This window comes from Crotalus tigris, unplaced genomic scaffold (genome assembly GCF_016545835.1).
Source record: "Crotalus tigris isolate CLP2741 ecotype Arizona unplaced genomic scaffold, ASM1654583v1 scf7180000017685.4511686, whole genome shotgun sequence".
NCBI classification, from domain to species: domain Eukaryota; kingdom Metazoa; phylum Chordata; class Lepidosauria; order Squamata; family Viperidae; genus Crotalus; species Crotalus tigris.
Genome location: NW_024096565.1, coordinates 1,266,222 through 1,290,610, shown reverse-complemented (window position 1 = coordinate 1,290,610; position 24,389 = coordinate 1,266,222). Strand labels below are relative to the sequence as shown.

At 39.8% G+C, this 24,389-nt stretch overlaps 2 protein-coding genes across 7 annotated transcripts in view; one reads left to right on the top strand and one right to left on the bottom strand.

Moving 5' to 3' along the window:
* Positions 1 to 4,687: 4,687 nt before the first annotated feature.
* GPR180 (G protein-coupled receptor 180) lies at positions 4,688 to 19,017 on the bottom strand. Of its 2 annotated transcripts, none has more exons than XM_039337645.1 (9): positions 18,622 to 19,017; positions 15,952 to 16,085; positions 13,201 to 13,401; positions 10,818 to 10,998; positions 9,445 to 9,494; positions 8,217 to 8,374; positions 7,377 to 7,568; positions 6,966 to 7,043; positions 4,688 to 5,983 (listed from the first exon to the last, which is right to left on the bottom strand). In XM_039337645.1, the coding sequence occupies exons 1-9, from the start codon at positions 19,002 to 19,004 to the stop codon at positions 5,825 to 5,827; spliced, it is 1,536 nt and encodes a 511-aa protein (XP_039193579.1). In that variant the 5' UTR covers positions 19,005 to 19,017; the 3' UTR covers positions 4,688 to 5,824. The 2 variants fall into 2 exon arrangements, with proteins under 2 accessions (XP_039193579.1, XP_039193580.1); XM_039337646.1 differs by having other exon boundaries at positions 15,952 to 16,110; positions 18,622 to 18,856.
* The window catches only part of TGDS (TDP-glucose 4,6-dehydratase), an 18,620-nt gene continuing 13,165 nt past the window's right edge, over positions 18,935 to 24,389 (top strand). For 3 of the 5 annotated variants that reach the window (XM_039337651.1, XM_039337650.1, XM_039337649.1), the window contains exons 1-3: positions 19,668 to 20,182; positions 21,719 to 21,785; positions 23,606 to 23,674. In XM_039337651.1, the coding sequence (XP_039193585.1) occupies positions 20,100 to 20,182; positions 21,719 to 21,785; positions 23,606 to 23,674 (219 nt within the window). In that variant the 5' untranslated portion in view covers positions 19,668 to 20,099. Of the gene's footprint in view, positions 19,021 to 19,667; positions 20,183 to 21,718; positions 21,786 to 23,605; positions 23,675 to 24,389 lie in introns of those variants that run through there. The other 2 variants (XM_039337652.1, XM_039337648.1) reach the window with 2 other exon arrangements.

Genomic DNA, 24,389 nt, shown 5'->3' with positions numbered 1-24,389 from the left:
GCAATGAGGTACAAAATTATTTCCAGATAGAAAATAGGACTCATTCTTCTCTTCTGTAGATCAGGCTGTTGTCCTTTCCTTCTGTTGAGAAGGTGAGGCTCTGCACTAAGAGGGCCAAGCCAGGTGTGTGCGTGTGTATGTGTGTGTGTGTGTGTGTGTATGCACGCAAGGTATCATGAAAGCTCTCATGCAGTAGGTCAACCTGGCTTCTGATCAGCTCAACAAGATTATGGTGTAAATGGTTGAAGGCAGAGACTTACCAACTGATTTTCAAACTAGCAAATTCAAGTTACTGTATATTGTTATCAAAGCTGAGCTGGATGAAGATACAACTCATATTAGTATTCAACATTTACTATAACACCACACCACCACAAAGCCAACAGTGTACCCTAAATAGACACAATGAAACACTTGAAAAAAATTTTTTTTTACCTTAAAGAAGGTCCCCCTCTGGAAATGAACCCAACTTTTGCAAATACTCAGCAAGTCTACTCAGGGAAAGTTACATTAGCTGTCAGAGAACAAAGATGGGAGTTTCACACACCTTAAAGCTGTTTTTTGAGACCAAAATTCCCCAAGATGAATCTGCTTCAGTACCTTTTTTATCCTTTAAAGCAACGGTCCCCAACCTTTGCATTTGGCGACCCGGCTAGGGGGAAAAAGGGGAACTGGGCTGTGATGGCCTGGCATGCAGGTGCACACAGCTCCACTCACAGGAGTGGCGGCCTAGTGCACATGCACATGCGTGCCGACCCACTGCTTGTGCGAGTGGAGCTGTGTGTGTGTGTGTGTGTGTGTGCGCGTGCCGACTGCCTCTCGTGCGGCCTGGTTCTGAACAGGCTACATCCCAGTACTGGGCCAAGGTCCGGAACTCAGGGACCCCTGATATAAAACAATGGTTATCAATTTTTTCTTCATCACAGACCCCCTTTAAATAATTTTTGTGGCTACAGGCCATGGCCATGGCCCTCCAAGACTTAACTCAAATTTTAAATCACAATATTTTTTCAAGCCTTCATGGACCCTCTGTGACATCATGGCCGGCTGTCTGGAGACCACAGGTTGAGAACCACTGATATAAAGGCAAGAATAAAAAATGCTCACACATTGCACTATGTTATGTCCTGTTTAAGAATAATTTATTAAATAAACCACAACTGAACAGGGTCATAAAGTGGGCTCATCCATAAATTATGGTTGCCAGATTAGTGTGTGGGTACACTTATATTTGATTTCTTTTATAAGATTTATAGACTTCCTCCTTCAGAAGTTTCTAAGTGGAGGACAGAGTCAACCACAGTATAAACACAATGTAATTTTTTTTTAAAGGGCACTGAATTATGGCGAGGTCAATCAAACTATCATGTGGTTTTTCCCAATGTATAGGTTCTGTCAATATGGAAACAGAATTTTCCTCAGTGACAATTAAGCTGTGGGATAGAGGATAGGGACCCTTGAATAGGGGAAAAAAAAAACCTTTTGGACAATGGGGGCTATCAGATCTGACTTGCCAGAATCAGGGCAACCATGGCAGGACTGCCAAAAGAGACAGATGTTTGCATCCAGATCATGTACCTCAAACAGAATCAGCTTCTTGCTATTGTTAAATTATGAATACACAGGGTTTTCATTCTACTAAGAGAATGTTTCTCCTCCCCTCTACTGTGAGCACCAGTCCAAAGGAAGAAAGAACTCCCAGCATGGGATGCCTTCATAACTTAGGAACTTCTCCAATCATAAAGTATTAGTCACTTTGGAGTTCAGCTCAATTCTGGATGATTTTATGCACATTAAGCTTTTCTGGCAACAAACTGTAAGTGCATCTACCTTAATCTTCTTCAGGATGTTTTCTTCTATTTCTCAGTCTAGCTTATAGCCCTGGGACTTCCGGGTGGTCTCCCATCCAAATTTTAAGCAGCTTCTTTAATTTCTTGAAATCAGCCAATGTTGACTAGGTGCTGCCATCTAGTGGGGCATATATGCTTTACTAATTCATTAAGTCAGCACAAGAATGCCATTATTGGAATATGTCCAACTGAATATTATTAACATGTAGGTATGGAGAATACCCACATAATCACCTATAAAATGTTTACTCTTGGTTGCAAGGATATGTAAGGAAACATTCCTGTGTTCATCTGCAAGGGCCCCGAGCTTCAGAAGAAAAAGCAAATGGTAAAGGACAGGATGGCCAGCATCTTTATAGAGGGATTTTTGCTGGGATATAAGTTAGCTGCCACTTAAAGTCACAGCTTAGCTACTTAGGATACGAACATTAATGAATTTTGGATCAGCATCAGATTTTTTTTCAACTAATTTTTGTACACCAAATCATTTATTTGATGATCCAAGAGAAAAGCCAGATTCTCATTCCTGCAAGTTCAATGTCAATTAAGATATTCTGATTTCGGCTGGGAACAGATGGCACTACATGAAAATTGTAATTAAAGATTTTTTAAAATATTTTTTTCTCCTAAGGTTTATGTGGATTTAAAAGCAGAGGAATTTAGCAAGACTTATTTCATTTGGATGCTAACTACTGTAGACAGACCAAAATCTACATTTCAGTGTAAGATTTGAATATTCTAATATCTAACAATCTTTTTGATCACAATGAATACTATGAAATCTTTTTCCCAATAAGTTGCAGAATTACACAACTATGTAGCTTCTGGATTTAGTAAAGCACGTTCACAATGCATGTTCAATCTTTGCTTCTGAAGGTTTCTCCAGTCTTTTTCCCCAATGTGAAAAATCTTTTGTACACAGGAAATGTTAAAATAACAGTGCTTTTAAAAAAATGGGTTTGGCTTTTTTTGTGAAGTGGTCCACGTAAAAGCACAGTTCCACTTCTAGCGTCTCCTAAGGATCAGGAAACAGCTGAGAATTACACTTCTTTTCATGTTACCCAATTCCTTTATCTTCTTCTTTTTGTGCCATATCCATTATCGGACCTTGGCGATCCTGTTTTTATCAGCAGCCGCACGAAAAAGTGCTGCTGAGTTTTGTCCAAACCAGTCCCTTAGATTTTGAAGCCATGATGTTCTTCTTCTGCCTGGACCTCGTTTGCCTCCAGTCTTTCCCTGGAGGATTAAATGGAGTATGCTGTATTTTTCTGGGTGTCGCATCACATGTCTGAAATATTCTAATTTTTGTTTTTTAATTGTTTTGATGATTTCCCTTGGCTTTCCCAGGCGGCTTATCACCTCATTACCTCATTTATCAGGTAAATCAAAAGTAATATTGAAGTTAGTTGGATATATTGTCTGACCAGTTAAGGCCACTTCTTAGGTTCCCACAATCCACATTTAGTGTTACCCTCTGGTGTTAATGCAAGGGCACCTCTGCTACTTCTTAGACTTGCCTCAACTCAATGATTCATAAACATGCCATAACAACGTCTGATTATTATGTTAACCAGAATGACTAGAAGTAAGGCCACTGCAAAACAGCATCTGATAAAATACTTGAAGTAGATTTATCTGTGGTATGTAATTGCTATATATGTCTAAACTGTGTAATCCAAACCTGCCACTGGTGACTTTTGGAAAAGCCTACACAAGACAGATTGCAGTGTCTTTCCATAGCAGCCAAAACCTGAGGTTTGGTGTTTATCTGCTAAGCAATCCATTATCTGTCAGTCCTCATGACCACACTATTTCAAGTTTGCTGGCAGGCCAAACTCAATCACATGAAAGCAGAAATCATAAATATAAGAACACCTGTCATTTTTGTGCAATCTTCTGAAATGTCATGTTTGATACTGCAAGATCTCCAATGTCACTTGCCTCAATGTTTGAATTTGCACATAAATATTGCATTTTCTGCAATAGAAAATGCTAAATTTATGCTGTGATTAAAATCTGTGCCCCAAAGCATTTTTTTCTATTGTAAATTATCAGCACACAAACACAACTTTAACCAACAATGTTTTGATGTGGTTAATGAGAAATGCAAAAAATAATTTTGCAATAATTTTACCACTAATGTGAAACTAAACTATTTCAAACTTCCCAACCCAATCTTTTATTCTTGTTCCAAGTAAAAAAATAATTAACTCTTTTAGTGAATAACTTTTATCATGCTGTTGTTTGCCTCACTCAGCAAGAGGCAAATTACTACAGCAGTGTTTCTCAATCTTAGCCATTTTAAAATAAGTGGACTTCAAATCTCAGAATTCCCCAGCCAGCCAAGGGGATTTTGGGAGCTGAAGTCCACTTATTTTAAAGTTGCTCTTGTTGAGAAATTCTGACCTACAAATTCCAAAAGCTGAAATCAAATACGGGGTGATCTCCTGTCTACTCTCTAACTAAAACTCCCAGCTTTACTAACAATTGTGCTGAAGCAGCACTTTTGAAGACTAGACTGTGATTTTTTAAGGATGCATTCCTAAAATTATGTTCAAGTTTGCACAATTTCAGATTTGTAGCCTGGGGCTTCCTTGACAACTTTTCTTCTTCTTGCGAAAGCTATGTCTGCGATAGCTGCATTCCTGTTTTTGATAGTCCTGGTTATGAGGACAGAGAAGTAGGAAGATTGGATGAGGGATACCATGATTTTTCTTATGTCCTCCTTGTCTTCAGGCAATTGAACCCACCAGGAAGGGCTATCCATTTTCCCAAAGACAGGAAAATGTGGCAGTTTTGTGTGTGCAACTCAGATCAAAGATGAACAAACAGAAATATTTTTTTTTTTTAAAAGGGGGCTTAAAGTTTCTTGTAGGCCACAATTACAAGCATATTTTGAAAAAAAGCATTAGCCTTGAAATAAATAAACCAGTTACTTGACAGGAACTTTCATATTGTACAAGAGATACAGGTCATAGGATTTTAATCTGGAGCAAGAAATAGGCACTTCAATTAAAGTCTGCGTTCACTGCAACAGCCTAAATGCATCACTGATAAGTGTTGCTCTATTACAATGGCTGGAAAGTGGCAACCGTTTAGAATACAAATGCCAACATGAATTACAGCAAATCCAATGTATTTTGTTTTTCAATTATTCAGAGAAAATTTAATCCTGATTAAGTATCCTTGGGCAGGAATTCATGGGTAGTTGATTACTGAAACCAACATTTGAAATGCTTCTATTAATTTAATCTGCAGCTATGGCTTAATTATGACTGAATCCTCACCAAATTCTCTCAGGATTAAAACTGTAGTAATGTATCACACATTTAAATTTTTTCTCCTCAGTTTAGGAGACACAAACCTGCTCCTTTTACCACCATGCTGCTATGGTTTTTTTTTTTTTAAACTTAAAGAGTTAGTTAATTGCCCTTCTGCTCTTGTAAAATGTCAAACACAGAATTAAAATACAACTGGCAATCAAGCTAAAAACTGAACTACATCCAAGCCTCAAGGCAAGAAAGTGATAATGAGAACTATTGTTCACTGTAAACATTATACACTGTTTTTATGGACCTATTACAGTTTAAGTCCTATTAATTTGTGCATATTTTGTTTTAAAGCCACCTTAAACAAGATATGTATTATTTGAACTGCAGAATTGTTCCATCCAATTAGTTCAAATGTATCATTATCGAAATTTGAACTTTAATCTAGATGAGGCAGATCTGGAGTGAAAACATGGCTAAAAAAAAAATCACATGGTCTTTATCCAAATAGCAGGGGGAAAAAAGATGTTTGTTCATCACTATTTTTGATGAATTCCAATCACTTCTGCATTTGTTGTGATCCAGTGAGAGCAAAATGCTGTCTTTTGCTTATTTAGCTCTTCTTGAGCTGAATTTACTGCTGAAAATAGCTGCTCCGTTTCCAAATCTTTATTGCACCGTTGCCAAGAAATCTCCAAAGGGATCTCAGAAGTGATGCCGACTTTTATGTCCAGATGCCACTGTTAGCGGCAAGGTCACTGAAGAGAGAGAGGACACTTCCCAGTAAAGACTATGGGAAACAAAGAGCCGGTACAGAAGGACCATGGAAAACAGCTGGCAGAGAATGACACCCATGGTAATAATCTAAGAGGAAACAATAACAGAAAAGTGAGCGAGACAGAATATGCTCTGTACAATGAACATACAATTTGTGTAAAATTTCTTAGCTGCAGACAGGGGTGCAAGACCTCTTTAGACATAGTCAATGAAAGAATAGCATATGGCAAGAATAAATTTCTTTTTCCCTTCCACACCTTGCAAATGTGCTCTAGACCACTGAAAGTTTCACTGGGAGATGGAGGGAGGAGAATGGGAGGTACGATGAAATTGTGTTTTAACTAATTAATTGCAGGGATGGAGATCTGGTATTCCCAAAGGCATGGAAAATCAAAGAGCGCACCAGCACAAGCAAAGTGTCATTTACATTGTTTAACTGAGGATGTCATTGCACAAATTATGTAAATTGCCAGAGAGTCTGCTCTAGTGTATGCAAAATCTGTAGCAACTTCCACTGGACTGAGCCAGGCTTTACAAGGAGGGTTGGGGGTGTACTTCAAAAATAGGCACGTCCAGCCTCTTTTGGGGGAGGCAGCTGAGGAGTTTTACAGAGTGACTCAAGTGCTTTTGGTCATCTATTTTTCCATTCAAAGCCTTCCAAATCCAAAAATGCAAAACAACCCCTTGTTTTCTCCACCCACTGGAGTGGGGGAGGGGGAAAGAGAGAACTCAGCAGGCCCCAAAAGACCTGCCAGGAAGCCATTCTGAGCTTCTTTGCTGCACGATTTGCCCTTCTTTTTATGGCTAACTCAAATAATCACTTTTCTCAGGACAACCCCGTATTTGGCTTAACTAAACACAAGGGGAATAATCAGACTGCAATCCTAACTTGCTCTTAAGGCCAGCTTAGTGAAATGCATGCAGTAAAAACAAGGATTTTAGGGCAACCATACAATTTAAGGCCTAGCCCCCCCCCCCAAAAGCTAAATTTAAAAGTGTGGGCTTTACACCAGAAAGCAGCATCACGTCAGCGATTCTCAGTTCTGAAAAGCATCCTTAATATACCAACCTTCTCTCGCTGGTAATCTCTAAACATCAGAGATATAGTCAGAACAGTTGGGTGACATAAAAACCATAGAATACATCCCTGAAAGAGAGAAGACACAGTGGATATCAGCTAAGGATACCTGGCAGCATGAATGGTTTATGAACTTCCAGTGAGACACTTTCCCATTGTCAAAACTCTTTTTTTTAAAGAACTATTCTATATCAAGAAACAGAAAGAGATAAGGATACTAACGGAAGTATACCTTTAAAAAAAAAAGCTTTCCTGAGCAATTCAGAACTTTTATTTACACATATACACACACAGGAGCCTCATTACTTCTGAATAAATTTAATTCTTTATATTTTCTTGAAAAGAGTTTCAATAGTGTTTTTTTTTTAAAGAATACATCAGGTTTTCATGTCACACACATACCTTTGTGAAAGTAATATAGAATTCTCTTTTTAGAGTACTCCTCTCAATTCGGATAATCTGGTAAAGTCCGCATCCTAACAACACAGCTAGACAAATTCTTAAGCCAAGGAGAAGGGCACCGGCTAAACTTTGGTGTGAATGGTAACTATGGTGATTGGTATCCTCAAGCTGCTCCCAAATAAGCAGAACACTCTGCAGAAGAACAAGCCATATACCATGAATAAAAAGGATGGCCAAAGAAAACTTTGTTCAGAAAATGCAAGCGTAGTGGATCCACATTACTAGTGATGACCATATCAGATTGGAAAAAAGTAAAACTTGAAAATAATTACTAAATTTTAAAAAAATTACAGATTTGGAAAATGTATAACAAAATATTCTGGACTAATCCTTTTAGGGAGGCTACTTTTGAAGAAGGGGACCTGCAGTCATTTTTTTTACCCCTTGGGCAAGTCCTTGTAGTTGTGTCAGAATTTCAGAAGTGGTTCCCATTCCTCCTTCTTCCTAGGGCTGAGAAAGAAGGATTGGCTCAAGGTCACCATAAACACCTTCGGCGTTTTGTGCCTGAAACAGGACGAGAACTCGGGTTTCCCAATTTCTATCCTGGCACACTACACCCACCTGGCTCTCTTTTGGAGGCTAGGGCTATTGCAGCATCTTCCGACTAGGCTAAAACCAGCTTCAGAACCTGTCCAGCTTGCCTTTCATTAGCAATCTTCCCAAATAATCATTAGGCCGTTCTATTCAGATAGCATCATTTTCAACATTATATCTTATTAAAGTTCTAGAATTATTAGCCACCAATCCCTTCTGCAGTAAAGACGAAAAACGACCACAGACCTGTGTCACAACAGCACTTATAGCAATGGCAGTGGATGCTGGACTGGAATCCCACTGGAGTGGTCTGCTCTGGGATTTTTTCATTCTACCAATTGCCCATCCCATGCAAAGACTCAGTAGCAAGTACAACATCTGCACCTGAGAGATTATGTCGCACACTAAGGAGAAGGGTCAAGAAAAATTACAGAGTTAAATCATTAGGGATCCCCGGCACAGAGAAAGCCCTTGTGCAGGGCCTTAGTTCTGCAAAATGTTTCTAGGGCAGTGGTTCTCAACCTGTGGGTCGGGACCCCATTTGGGGGTCAAACGACCATTTCACAGGGGTCGCCAAACAATGCAGTCCGCCATTTTTTCCCCCTTTTCCTTAGCTGTGCTACTCCCTTTTATTCTATTGGCTTTTGAAAGCCAATAGAATAGACTCTCTTGAATAGGAGTCTAATTCTATTGGCTTTCAAAAGCCAATAGGAATTGTCCAGGCTGTCTCTGCCCTGCTGAGCCCGCCAAAAGTCCCATTCTGCAAATGGTGCTGCACCAGTTGAGTAGTCCTCGACTTACGACCGGTTGAGTAGTCCTTGACTTACGACTGGTTGGGGGGTCATGGCACTAAAAAGGTTGAGAACCACTGCCCTTCATTCACGTCCTCCAGTGCAACCCATTCCTGTGGGTGAACAGCTGAGTGCTTACCATTCACACTCACTCTTGCTATGTTGAAATCAATTTTGGCCTCATTAGGAATGGTCTTTACTTTTATTCACTTCCACAAAAATGTGGCAAGCCACTTTCAACCTTCGCAGCAGAACAAGTAATCTTTTAGTGGTTAACAATGTTTTTAAGAGGCCGAGGGCTCACCAAATAATGCAAATAAATGATAACACGCTGCCCAAGCACTCAGTTTTCCAGCTATGCTGCCCAATGTGGAACATTTTAATTTGTTGTTAACCATTTGGTTTAATCTGCTATCTATTCTGAGAGCAATCAATTTAGCATGTTCAGGTCTGGGCAGACAAGTGTATGATTACACTGTTAAGCATCTTTTGAAATAATCAAATCTATTGTTAGACATAATGAAAAGAGGCCTGCCCTGTGTGCTGGCTGGTGGGATCCTACCAGCCCCAGGCAGCATGTGGAAGTAAAGGGCATTAGTGCACTTCAAATAACAAATGCAATAATTAAAAAGACATGAAACAATATTTCATGATATATTATAGAAAACAAAAGATGTACTTACATTCTGCAAGGCTTCCCATAACAGGCAGTCCTACTCCATTTTTGGAATAACTAATGTAAACGAAAGAAAATTGTTTTCAAAAGTGCATTCTGTTAAAAAGTCTAATGCTTCCACACATAATATCAAGAGTTGTGTACCTCTTCAGACTCCAAGATAAAAAGTGCTTCAGAGCCTGCCACTTCATGACCCCAAAAAGGCTTTTCCTAAGATGTGAAGTAGCAGTGAAAGGGGCTATACGATGCTGGGGCAGACATAGCTGCCTTCAGAAGATGGCAGCACGTCTATCTTTTGCACTCTCCATGCCCGAAAGCACATTTTCTCCTTCAAATGCAAAGGGCCCGCACAATAATTACAAATAATCTTTCTGGATACACACACACATACATACATAAACATGCATGCATATATGTACACATAGACATGTAATTTGCAGATTGTGTTAAAGGTAATCCATAGCAAAAGAAACAGAGATTGGAACAGGTTTATTTTTTTACAAACAGCATGTATAAGATTGTTTACACTGGAATATAATTTGACCACTGCAATTGACCACTGTAGAAACTTCTACACTCGGCTCAGTTTTGTCCTAATCAGACTCCCTTTTTATTCCTTCATTCATAGATGTTAATTTACATGCAAATTTACATAAATTTAGTTTATATTTCCCATGTTAAGAAAAAAAACATTAAAAGAAATCTGGAATACATTACAACACTGGTTTATAATGTATTAGCATTATTTCAAGGAACCCATTGTAAGAAACTCTCTTAAGATTAAAGAAGTGAATCTGAAAAGAAATTGAAGTAGGAATGTGCAGCCACAAGAAAAGAAGATTATGGGCAAACCAAAAAACAATTCTGTGGGTTTAATATCAGGAAACAACAATGGCAACTTGATTCTTTGTCCTACTATTCCATGGACCCAGATTTGCTAAAATTAGAGGCCACTGAAAAAGCATCCCCATAGAGTGATGTTTCCCTCAGCAAATTGGAAAAAGAGATTTGGTATGATAGAAGCCTGGTCTGCTGAGAAGTACAAATTACCTGCATACATCTGAATGGCTTTCACACTACTGTGGGAATCCACAGCATAACCCAAAGCAACCCATGTACTCTGCAATGTGTGGTGCTATCTCGGGTACAGTAACTTAGCTTGCTTGCCTCTGTATGCTAGAGCAGAAAGGTTTAGGCCTAAGCAGCACAGCCTAAGATTTTTCAAAGGAATCATTTGAAGTTTAGGTTTTAGAGCAAAGCTAGCTGGGAAAGCTAGAAATTCTTGTTAGTAAAGGTTGCTGCTGGAAGCCAAAGACAGGAGATGAGAGCAACAGTTTATAGGAATTCAGCCTAAGTCCCTTCAGTGGGATCTTAATTTACCTTGAAAAATGCAGATAGTTTGCAAGAGCTGAAGCTGCTTGCAGGAGCAAAACCATAGAGAGCACTTTGAGCACTGTGTGCATAGGTCCCCCTTTCTTAATTGTTTGCCACAAGGATTGAGCATAAATGCAGGCAGCAACAAAATAACCCAGGACAAGCAGGAAGAAGAACTCATGTAAGCCTGTGAACAGAAAAAACAAAGTTCATTCATTTCTTTGACAATGAATGCCTTATTTCTTATAAACCTTGTCTTCATGCCTTCTGTGGAGAGAAAAACCTGGCAATTCCCAGAGCAACTTCCAACTAAAACACATTTGACTAAAACTTAGTAACAATGGATAACAGCATCTGATTTCAAGTTTAAGAAATCTGAAAAGTCTGGAGAAATAACCAGCTTCATCTTGGGCTAAAACAGTGGTTCTTAACCTGGGCGATATTGCCCCCCAGGGGGCAATTTCATTTTTCAGGGGGGGCGATGGAATGAAAAGGGGCGATGTGGGGGCGAAGGAATGAAAAGGGGGTGATATGGGGGCGATGGAGCGAGAAGTTTTGGGGAGACTTTTGAGACTTTTTCGTACAGTGAATGGCTGTATATCTGTCGTACAAAAACATCAGATTGCTCGCTATTAGTGGATTGAATTGTGTTTTCAAATGTTCCTCCAGCTAGCTTCAGTACAGAACGCTGTACATATGTGAATACGCATCACTTATCTTCATGCGCGTTGCGCAGCAGCTTCTACCCATACAGTGGCATGCCATTGGCCCGAATATGGGAGATATGGGAAAAAGACTGGAAATAAATTATTTGCATCGATATGTCCTGATGAGAATTTTAAAGAAAACAAAAAATGTGTTTGCATAAATTGAAGAATTATTTCCTATGTTGTGATTGAGAGGTTATGTTGGGGGAGGGGGGCGATGACAACTTCCTCATTGGCTCAAGAGGGTGATTTGTTCAAAAAGGTTAAGAACCACTGGGCTAAAAGATGCAGGGAGCATTCTAGAAACAAGGTTCCACTAGAGAAAAGGGCCTTGGTGATGGGATCTTGAAAGGTTCATAGGTCTTTAAAGGACCACCACCAGAGGAGATACAATGCTGAGATGAAGGTATGTGATAGGGTTTCCATATCATGTGTGCTAGGGAATTCTGGGAGTTGAAGTTCACATAGCTTAAAATTGTGTATAGATTGCAAAATGCTGTAATAGAGATTGGAAATTACACAAAACATGGAAACTGAGTTTTGCTTTTGATTTCAAAATATAATCTGTTTGGTTATATAATTTTTTTCTGCCTAATCATCCTTCCTTTGAAAGACCACTATCTTCAGGATTGTCTTTCAGAATAAATATGGCAACTATGGCAGCATCTGCAAAAGCAGCAGCAGCTAACAGCAAGGTATATTGTCTTACCACTAGATGTCACTGCTGCAATACTTAAAAGCAGTAGGTACTCCATAAAGTGTTCCCATGTAAAATGCAACTTTGCCTGACATCAGAGAACACTGTCAGGCAAACTGAACTAATAAATTGTAGGTGCTATAATTCACCTCCTTTTCTTTATTCATTAAGTTGTTAGGGGAAGACAGTCACATTATGCCAAGACAAGACAAAAAGCTTTAAAAAGTTGCAGACAAGTTATGTTTGTTTTGCAATCAAATATGTATTAAACTAGTGGTCCTCAACCTTTTTGGCTTGGTGGCCTGGACTGGGGGGGGGGGGGGAGATGGGATGGTTCTGTACAAGTGACGGGTGCATGTGTGAAGGGAGCTTTGCGCGGCAGCACAAAGACATGCCACCGCGCAAGGGCAGCTGCCCGGGCGAATGCAAGCACACACCGCTCGTGAGGGGACCTGCACGCACACTTGGCCGACGGTTTCTGCAGCCTGGTTCTGAACTGGCTACGGCCCGGGAGTTGAGGACCCCTGTATTAAACCATCTTTCTGGAAGTGAATCCAAAAGGCTACTGAAGATAGCAAACCTGTTAAACACTAAACCCCAAGGCTTAAACGTTTGACCATCCCAGCTTGCACTATTGCTTCTCAATTCATTCAGCTCAGCTAAAAGAAAAATGGTACTGTACTATACCTATATTTAAGCAAATATAAAGATAAAAATTACATTTATTTCCAAAGTAAAAAAGTCAAACAGAAATTTTGGATGATTTGTCTGTATCTGTAAAAGAAAAATGGAGGAGGGAAGAACTTAGCTTTATGATCCCTAAAGTCTAGTTAAAACAATCAACCATTTTAAAGTTAGTACTAAATGAATAATCTTTCATAATTTAGAGTAATGTTTCTTCTCCAAAAATGTACTTCCATTAAATTGATCACATCTTCATTCCACTTTCCACAAACTCCACTCTGTGTCAAGAAAAATACCTCACCTGATTCCCCTGCACTGAAGTGATCTAATGGATTCCGTTCTGCATCTGGATTTAGTAGCACCATTTCAAACCGAAGATCCTCAGATTCAGGGTCTTCATATGTTTCCGCACAGGTAAACTTGTCGACATAAAATACATACCAAGTGTCTGGATAAGGGACCTGGGATACCGTTATATTTTGTTCGGTGCAGTTCATGTTCACTTAAAAAAAATACATTAAAACTATTATCTCCAAGAAGCTTTTAGTGATAACAAATTTCTAGCAAGAAGTTTTTCATATTTGTTTATGGCTAAGGGGCACATTCATATTGCCGAAGGTACATGTGCAAAAATATATATGCCAGGATGTATATACCAAAAGAATGTATTTTTGCAGAGCATGTTTATAATGTAACTATACCATATTTAAAGAACACATCAATTCATTACATACCATAGGGCAAAAATCATTCCCAGTTAGTCATTTTTAACCGCCTTTAGGCCAAAGAAAAAATTGCACTTAATTATGAAAATCATAATGAATAGTCCAATTACAGTAAAATGTTATTTAATTGGGAAAAAATACTTCAGGGATTTAGGGACACAGCAGAGGCTTTCCTTGAAGAAAATCCACCTTGAATCCCTGACTTCTTTATGTAAGGTTAGAAAAAACAACAGACTAAAATGCAAGGAGGAGTTAATCTGTGCAAACAATACTGAGCCAGGAAGACCAGAGCTCTAACTCGGTATCCAGCAGCTTATTAAGTTATGATTAAATTTCCATGTGACTTATTCTAAAAAGACCAAAAGCCAGTTTATACACTCCGAAAGAAATTTGGGAAGGAAGTACAAAATTAACTGTGGGTACTAGTGGTACACTACTATTAACATTTTATTTTGATTAGTGTATGAATTAAGGATGATCCTGATTATGACCACTTCAAAATAAACTTTCGGAAGATTTTATTTACTAATTATAAAATAGTTGTAGTCCACAAAAATTGATAATAGCCTTCGTAATCTGATTTCCTAGTTTCATTTTCTTTAATTGAACAACAAAAGGTTCTTTTCATGCTTTTTAAAAAAACAGACACCATTTTCTTATGTTATGCTACCATAATTATAGGTTTAAATATTGACACTTGCAATATGCAATTGCATTATTGAATGATTTTTAAAAATCACTCTTAAGTCAGCTATATGGGTAACAATTTTCTCTTCATTCGACTGTCAGAGAAAACTTAGAAACAGAAGCAAATATGAGCATATTAAAAAATGAGGAAAAATGGAAGATTATCAGTTACGTGACTGAGAACAATTCTTCGCTTGGGGTGGGAGTGGCTCACCTCTCAAATCTTCCTGCCCTAAACAAAATGACAGAAAGGGGCAAAAGAACTTCCCCTTCTCATGATTTCACAGGAACAGAGGGACAGCCTTCTGCACCCCCCCCCCCTTTCCGGGAGTCTGGAAGGCCAAGAATAACCTCTGGCTCATCCAAAATCTCTGATGCATCTTTTTGCATTCTAATCTTCGTTGTGGGTAAAAGTCTAGTGGGAAGAGCTTTGGACCGTCAGCAAGGACAGGCTGAGATGCTAAGTCACCAAGTATTAGACCTGATTTAATAGAATCTGATTAATCTACACTAGTTAGCATTATGTTATCATATTATGTATTTAATCCAAACGAGAACAGTAAATATTAACATTTGCTTGGATTGTAAGCATTAGCAGATTAGAAACTTTTCCCTTCTATGAACTTATCCTAGGTCAGGGGTAGTCAACCTTGGCTCTTTTATGACTCGTGGACTTCAACTCCCAGAATTCCTGAGCCAGCCATGCTGAGGGGAAAGAGAGAGGTTTCCAAGCTGAGCCATCCTGGCTCAGGAATTCTGGACGTTGAAGTTCACAAGTCATAAAAGAGCCAAGGATGCCTACCCCTGTCCTAGGTGCTGTGTTTTGTCAACAATTAGAATCTTGACTCTGATGAACTTTATGGGGATTCCCAAAACAAAAATGGGGGTAAGCAAGGTGCAACAATCCGCTACAGGTAGTCCTCGACTTACAACAGTTCATTTAGTGACCATTCAAAGTTACCATGGCATTGAAAAAAGTGACTTATGACTGTTTTTCACACTTGCAACCATTGAAGCCATCGTCATGTGATCAACACTGACATGCTTGGCAAGTGACTCGTATTTATGACGGTTGCAGTGTCCTGGGGTCGTGTGATCACTTTTTGCGACCTTCTGACAAGCAAAATCAATGGGGAAACTAGATTCACTTAACAACTGTAATGATTCACTTAACAACTGTGGCAAGAAAGGTCATAAAATGGGGCAAAGCTCACTTAACAAATATCTCACTTAGCAACAGAAAGTTTGGGCTCAACTGTCGAGGACTACCTGTATTATCTGGATGAAAAAAAGGATCACATTTAGAATGGAATACAGAGCATTCACTTGTGATACACCATGGATTACACATGTAATCCATGAAACAAACAGACTAGAACTGAAGAATGAAAAGTGAAATGTGTACAGAAGTTAATATGTAAGGAAGCAGAACAGGTATGATTGTACGAACGTTTTCATAACTAGCATAGCTAGAAGACAAAGTGCCTTAGCTTGCTATTTCCATGCCTTTGGGTTCAAATATCAAAGTACTTTAACTGCCTTTAAAATGTTTTACTAAGGATTAATCTATGATCAGCCAATGAGTATAAGCAGGCTATACAATAGCTCAATACATTAATGACACCTGTGCACAGACTCACTTATCAGTTGAGCTTTAGCCAGTTTCTCTTTACAGCTGTAATCCTGCTGTCTTTCTTGAAGCTTTAGCCATTCCTGAGCTTGAAAGAGATGAAGCTTTGCTTCTTTTCCAACAGCAGTTGCTACGTTGTTGATTCTGACATACAGAAGAGCACAATCACCTTGATATTTAAAAAGAAGTCAAATTCTGTTATACAGATAGAAACATTTAGTAAGAGAGAAACATTCCCTACAAGGCAGTTTAATGCAGATAGAAGGTATCTCTTAAGGATGACCATTGTCAAAGATCTGTTGTTCTATTATCAATTGCATTTATTACTTGCATAGCATGCTCACCTTTTAAAGCTCTGTCTATGCTGAAAAGTGTCAAAAATCCAGTGAATTAATTTTGCCCCTCGGCCACATGCATCATATGAGTAGGAAAGCTTTTCAAAATCAGGGGAAACTTTCATTTCCTTCTGAAGAGCCAAGGGATGATAGGAACAAGTGTTTTCTGTCGCCTTGAAAAAGACTAAGCTCGTGCCTATTGCAATATGTACCATAAAGCAGGGGAGGACAGAACTTGAGTATGTTTAACAGAAAGATGGGTAACCAGGAGCAAACCAATTACATGCTGCCTTGCTCAGAACTGCTTGCTGCTTCTGCCTTCCAGGCCAGTGCTGGTTAAGTGTTTCTTCTCTGCTTGGGAGAGTTTAACTTTCTTATCTTACTGCTGTAATAACCCAATGAGCAGCAGTACTAGGCTGGCCCAACATTGTGCAGGAGAACCAAAAAGTGTCCTGCAAGCTGAAGGCTGGGTGCCCCCAACTGAGATATTTATGACCAAGTGACCAGCACTTACAGGCAAAAAAACACTTGTGTGAGTTACTTCCAAAATAATCAGTTCATGGAAGTCAGGGTTGGTAGGCAAGGCCTGAGGATTTGGCATTCCTTCTTGAAAAAGAATTCATGTGGTGAATTAAATTCATAAAGTGCTCACACGGCTGAATGATATAGTGGTCACCCCTCTGCTAGAAAACACTGAGCAGCATACAGATAGAAGACTGGAGCAGAAGCTCCGAGATGCAGAAAGGTCATATTCTCTGTAACTGCAATGGCACTCACAGATGACTTTATATACTCAAAAGCTCACAATCTTTCAAAACTAACCCTAGCCCTGGGCTAAGTAGATGGCTGTTGCATTACATGCAAACTTAATATCAGCCTACCAATTGCTGTGCTTCTCTCTCTGAGCTAAAATGCTTATGAAGATACAACAGAAGAAATATAATTCACCTAAAATATTTCTTTGCTCTGGCAAGAATACCTTTGCCAGTTTTGTTAAATTCCTGGTCAGAGCTTGATAACTGAAGCAGGGCAAATAAAATGGAACTTACAGCACTCTCACCAGTTAAAAGAGGTTTTAGAGGCTTCAAATGAGGAAGCAACACAGCAACCAGCTGCACCTTAGGGGAAAAGGCTGATCCCAAAGGAAACCAAGCAGAGTGAGCCCAGGGTAGAACTGAGATAGACTACCAGGACAACCTAGTGCAGAAGTACAGATAGTCCTCAATTTACTGCAATTGAGCCCAGAATTTATGTGTAAGTGAGAAATTTGTTAAGTGAGTTTTGCCCCATTTTACAACTTTTCTTTCCACATTTGTTAAGTGAATCACTGCAATTGTTAAGTTAGTAACCCAGCTGTTAAGTGAATCTGGCTTCCCCATTGACGTTGCTTGTCAGAAGGTTGCAAAAGATGGTAACATGACCCTGGGACACTGCAATCGTCATAAATATGAAGCAGTTGTTTAGCATCTGAATATAAAGCACATGACATGGGGATGCTGCAACAGTCATAAGTGTGACAAATGGTCCTAAGTCACTTTTTTCAGTGCTCTTTAACTTCCGTCACTAAACAAACTGTTGTAAGTTGAGGACTACCTGTAAACTCTTTATGGGAAGGCAATAAAGACCCACTTCCACAGTCACCAAGGAAACCACAGTTCAACTCAGAGGAAATATGCACTGCTCAGGTGATCCTGAGGACCCAGACAAACCTCCAGGTGGCTTCAACGACTCTCTAAAAGGGTGTAAATGACCAGCCGTCTGCAAGGAATATAAATCCTTCCATGCCCCATCATCCAGATCTGAAAAAACTTCTTGGATGATAAGCCAAATGTCTTCCAACAAAAACAAAGAAGTCCAGCTGCTTCTTGAAAAATCATCTTTGGGACAACCATGACCTGGATGACTGATAATCTCTATAGACAACTCGGAGGAAACTTTCCTTTTGTGACCATGAGGATGCCCAGTCGCCCTTAGTGGCCCATAGGGGAAGAGCCTGCAGGGATGTGCAGGGGACGAAAAGCCCCTAAATTTGGGGCTCCTGCAAAGACACGTGTCGTCCTCGGAGAAAACGAGGAGGTGCCGAAAAGTGCCCATTTGGACCCGTGTCATCAGAGGCCGAGTTCGCATCATGACAGCCCCCGTTGGTCCCAGTGAGGAAGGGGCTCTTCCCCCTCCGAGAATCGACGGGACATTATTTCCCCGAAGAACACGCGTGGGACACCAGGTACTCCACGCGGGTCAGCCTCCCCCGAAGCGCAGAGGCGGCGCCTCGAGTCAGTCTGTCCCGGCCCACCCCGCCACCAACCACTCCGCCTTCCTTCGCTTCTGCCCCGCCAAGCCCTTACCTCGAAACTGGAACTGGGCTACCACCTGGCCGGCCCGAGCGCGGGCCGCGGCGCTGGAGAAGCCGCCGTGGACGGTCTTGGCTTGCGTCCCGCGCATCCAGGAGCAACTGCCGCTCCAGAGCGCGACCCAGGCGAAGCATAGGAGCCTCTCCATGGCTTCTCCGCGACCCTGCCGTCACCTCTCCCCCATCCCGACCACGTCTGCAGTTGACGGAAACCAGGCGGAACAAGGGAAGGAGCGGCAGCCAATAGGAAAGGGGTTTGCCGGAAGATGGCCAATGAGGGCCTTCCGAGACGGGAGGGGCCGTTGACCCGCGCCATCTCTCACAGGAAGACTTCCAATTGGTATTAGGGAGACGGTTGCTAGGAGAGAAACGCTCCATCCGCCACGTCACTGAGGTTGGTTGGGATTGGTGGGGGGGAGGAGAGCCCCCCTCCCTCCTCCGCGGCCAGGGTAGGCGACATAGGTGATGGTTGAGAGAGCCGGGAGGACATCTAATCGAGCCCTAGTTTTAAACTTCTAGCTATGCTCCTCCCAGCCAGTCCAAGATCTTTCAACCGTGGAGGGCTGATTCTGAGCCCGCGTGGCTTAAATGTCCAGTAACGCCATTTACCTCCCGTTTGTCCCAAATACGCATGAATGAAAAGTGCTTTTAAACATAATTCAGTAAACTACTCTGAATGATTGTCTTCTGGGGAGCAGTAAAGGGGTATTTAATTTTGGCAGGGGTTTGCTCTCCGAGCTTGCCATTTAGATCTCGAACGTTTCGTTACCAGGTTAGGTAACATCATCAGCGGGAGTTTTGTAGAACTGTCTTGTCCTATTCCTCTTTACCTTATATGTGTCCTATGTGCCAGACTAAATTATTAAATTTATTATCATTAAATTACTAAATGGCAAGCTCGGAGAGCAAACCACGGCCAAAATCTAAAACCCGACCTACAAGTATTTTGTATGATTTCAAGGGTTCCATTCCATCTCGGAAGTCACATAGTAAGTCCATTATACTAAATGAACTCACCAGTCTTCGAAACCTTGTCCCCTCAACATGTTAAACTTTATGTCAGCAGCTGGAAGAGCTTCCTGAGTCCAAGCCGTTCGGAATATCCCCGTCTGTTTATTGAGGAGTTTGATTGTTTAGGTTCACACGACATTTTTAACCGGCCAAAAAAAAAAACAGCCTTGACAACGCTTTTGTGGAATCTGCTCCTCTTGTTTGGCTTCCCTTTCTCCTGGTACCACGTTGTTGAAAGAACCCTGGTCGGTATTACAGCAACGGCGTGGGACTCAGAGCTCTTGCCAGGGACTAGAGCTTTTACAGGCTCGCGGGCGCCGCGTTGCAGAAGTGGCAAGTGCCGGAACGGGCGCCAATGGGCCTCGCGGGCTCCCCGGGCCTAGCGCGAGCGCGACCAAGATCGCCCTCGCTGCGGACGGAATTGACGTAAGGAGCGGAAGTGGAGCTGGGCTCCGCGGGAGAATGTCCGCGGGGGTCTTGCGGGCTGCAGAGGCTCCGCGGGGCTTGCCGAAGCGGGTCCTGGTGACCGGAGGCGCTGGCTTCATGTGAGTTCCTGATCGGGGCAGAAGTGAGGAGGCGGCGGCCGGTTTCCAACCTTTTTCCTGGTTTCCAACGTTAAAGGGCTTCGCTGTCCGAACATTGACGTTGGTATCTAGAGAGGGAAGCCGAGAAAAAAAAGTTGCTCCTTAAGATGCTTTTGGAGCGGGAAGGACAGGGTTTATTTTAGTGAATCTAGAAAATCATAAAAAAAATAAGATTGAAAACGAGGTGTGCAGAAGCAAGATAAATGTAGCCTTTGGGGAAAAATATAAAATGCGTTTATGTTCTTACCGAAATAATTTAAATATACCTCCTGGAAACCGCTCCTGGACTTTGTGATTGAGATGGGGGGGGGGGGAATGAAACTTTGACGTTGGGTTTTACCGATTTAGATAGGTTTGTTGTTATAGAAATGGCTAGTTTATACTATTATGGAAAAGCAAAAAGTTGAGGTTTGATGTTACCGTCTTATTCTACTGCACCAGAGGGAGAAGTCAACGCCTTTTTTTCTTTTTTCCATAATTTTCCTACACTTTTCCCTTTTCCCTCCTCTAATTTTCCTAGTATTGTCTTTTGTACTTTTGTATTTTATATTATAAACTAATAAAAAAGTAAAAAAAAATACATGTGCAATATTTATATCCAAAACCGCTGTGTAAGCAAAGCTAGAATTGCTTCCTCCATATAAAGAAAAGGAAGGATAGAGTCTGCTTTTGAATTCCTAAACACAGTAAGTTGCTTGTCAGTTCTATCTGAACCATGTGCAAGTAAAAAGAAGCTTAATTATTCAGTTCAGGTTAGAACTTCAGCATAAGTTCTCCCTTTTTGCTCATCTAATTTTTGGCATAATCTTTTTAAAAATAAAGCCAGTGACTAGAGATAATAAGTTACCTCTTTTTTCCCAGATTTCTTTTCATCTGATGTAATAAGATGCTTTTCTTTTTTTTGGAAAGTTTTTTTCTATTTGATTCACTAATAATCTAATTCAAATTATACATTTGAAATCCTGAAAGGAAGTTGTTTGGCTGGTGAGAGTTGCTTCTATGCTCTCACGCTGTACACTTCCTCAGAGTACTTTAATTTTCTTTTGTATTAAACCATTTCCTTACAATACGCTTCTGAAGCTCCATATTTGAGACTGAAAAATATTTGAAATTTCTCTAATAGACTATAACCTTGCATATTTAAAGTTTTGCTAATTATTTCCCACAAAATTATCTATTTAAATAAATGGTTTAAAGAACTTCAAAATAATTTGTACCATTACTGCAGTGTCCTATGAGCATTTTTCAAAGAACTAAAAAAAGAATAGACTCTTATTAATTATGGTGTATTTCTTAGTTTTTATTAAGAGGTAATTAAATGTCTTAGTTTAGGCTTAAGAGAGAGAAGGAGAAAAAGATTTACAATTCCCGATCTTAACTGCCAGAGCAAAAAATGAAGAAAGCTGTTGATGTCCATGAACAAGATTTAGAAAAAAATTGAAGTCTGGTATAGTTCTGCATATTGACCATCTCTGTGTTTTTCTTCAAAATTGACAGTGCTTCCCATGTGATAGTTTCTCTTGTGGAAAAGTATCCTAACTATATGATCATTAATCTGGATAAGGTAAGACCACTGGATTAAATTAAATGAATGATTTTTAAGCAATACCCTAAAAAGAGCTGTAGTGTCTGACTGACAGTGTGGTGGGAGTTAAAATCTAAGGTTCTAAGGCATTAATTTGTTCTAAAGGTTGGTTGGCTAATAGTGATTCAAGTGGATGCATTTACATACCCATATTTCTTTATAACTGAGCATACCTGTGAATTCTGAATCATACATTCAAATAAAAGAATAAATTCTGCTTCTGAATAAAAATTTGTATTATTCAAATTCTAAAAACTTAGAATCTTGCTAAAACTCATAGCGGACCTATTCATTTTTCCTGATCCAATTTTCCCGAGCAACACTGAGTGCTAATGAATAAATAACAGATGTAATGTAACATATAAACTGTACAATTCAATTGAAAAACAAAAACTTTTAAGGGAAAAAATAAAACTAATAAAAGATACAATAACATCATTACATGAGTGTGCAGAACACCCTTAAACTAATACTTTTCAAGACTTTGATCTTCTGGTTGAAGTCATTCTTTTATGCATTTGGAGTATGCTTTAGTTCATTGTGTTGAAAGATAAAATCTCTCTTCATTTTCAACATTTTAGCAGAAGCTTGTGCCATAATTGATTGATATTTGGAATTGTTCATAATTCCTTGACTAGACTTTGACTAAGGCCACAGTTCCAGCTAAAGAAAAGCAGCCCCAAAGCATAATGCTGTCACCACCATGCTTCACTGGGTATGGTGTGCTTTTGATGATCTGCAATGTTGTTTCTGCACCAAATATACTTCTTATAATTATGGCCAAAAAATTGAACCTTGGCCTTATCTGACCATAACACATTTTCCCACATGTTTTGTCAGGCTTAATGTAGGTTTTTGCAAAATGTAGCCAGGGTTAAATGTTTTTCTTTGTAAGAAAAGCCTTCCATTTTGCCATCCCACCCCATAGCCCAGACATATGAAGAAAACTGGAGATTGTCAGATGTGGTACGCAATCAGTACTTGCCAGAAATTCGTGTGGCTCCTTTAATGTTGCTGTAGGCCTCTGGGCAGCCCCTTGGACCAATTTTCTTGTCTTTTCATCAATTTTGCAGGTATATTCAGTTCTTGATAATGTCACTGTTGTGCCATATTTTCTCCACTCGTTGACTATCTACATTGTGTTCTACAGTATGTGTATACAATGCCTTGGAATTTTTTTTTGTTCCCTTCTCCTGACTGATACCATCCAACAATGAGATACCTCTGGTGCTTTGTAAGCTCTTTGCAGCACATGGCTTTCGCTGTAAGAGGCAACTATGGGCTTGATCAGAGTTGTTTCAATTGATGGCAGGTGTGCACTGACTACTTTTTACCATCAGTTCGAATATGATTGGTTAATTCTGAACACAACCACACCCCGTATTATAAGAGGATGTGCACACTTATGCAACCACATTATTGTACTTTTTAATTGTTATTTCCCCCCCCCACCAAGATTTCAGTTTGTTTTTCAATTGAATTGTAAAACTTATATGTTACATTAAAGGTGGAAAAAAATCTGAAGCGATTTGTCTTTATTACATCTCAAAAAATCTGGCATTTTAACAAGAGTGTGTAGACTTCTTATATCCACTGTATACCTTTACTCAGCTATGGTGATAACTGTGGCATTGTTACCTGTGTCCATATGAAACCACAGAGCTTTTAAAAAAACCTGCTTCTGCAAAAGTTGGAATTCTCGGATCAAAGCATTTAGTCTGAAAAAGTCTTGTTTTCAGCAACTTTTCATGTAAAATACTTATTTTCTCACTTTCTCTCCTTTTCTGTTTTTTGTTAAGCTGGACTACTGTGCAAGCTTAACAAATCTTAAGACAGTTTCTGAGAAAGAGAACTACAAATTTGTTCAGGTAAACTAAACTTTTTGCATTCATTGGGTTTTTAAAATGAAATGACTGCGGCTTCAGTTCCGGCATGTTGGATGGCGTGACAGGACATACCGTAGTTGACTCAAATTAGACTCCAAGAGGGATCATCAGTAGTTCCTGATTATAGTGAAACAAGGTGTCAGGTAGGCTGCCATATTCCCAGGCACACTATCTTCAGAAGATTTATTAATAACTTGAGTGAAAAGATGGAGAGATTAATAAATGTTCAGATAACCAAGAATTGGATGACAAAGTTAATATATTAGGGCAGATATACAATATAATTCAAAATGATTTGAGTAAATTTGAGAGTTGGGTTTAAAATAACGAAATGAAAGTGAACAGGTGAAGATAAAATTCTTCACCTAGAATACAAGTCAAATGTACAAATACAGGATCGGGGATACTGGCTTGGTAATAACACTTGAGGAATAGTAGTCGATTTGAGTCAGCAATATGATGTGGTAGTTAAAATGGCAAACACAATTTCAGGTTATTTTACCAGAAGTATAGTTTTCATTTCATGGAAGATAATAGTTCAGTTTTATTCTGCTTTGGTCAGACTGCACTTTGAGTACAGTAGCCAGTTCTGGACATTGTAGTTTAATTATCCCCCAAAACTGGAAACATTTCAGAGAATTATTGATTATAATCAGTGATGTGGAAATCAAGTCATATGATTAAAGTTCTGATTATA

What these genes read in the sequence shown, in the direction of transcription:
- GPR180 (XM_039337645.1), bottom strand. Translation starts at nt 19,004, where the DNA reads ATGGAGCGTTTCTCTCCTAGCAACCGTCTCCCTAATACCAATTGGAAG. An exon ending in AGCCCAGTTCCAGTTTCGAG is followed by an intron (nt 16,086 to 18,621) that starts GTAAGGGCTTGG and finishes TCTGTATGTCAG; the next exon opens with AATCAACAACGTAGCAACTG. An exon ending in TAAGTGCTGTTGTGACACAG is followed by an intron (nt 7,569 to 8,216) that starts GTCTGTGGTCGT and finishes GTTCTTCTGCAG; the next exon opens with AGTGTTCTGCTTATTTGGGA.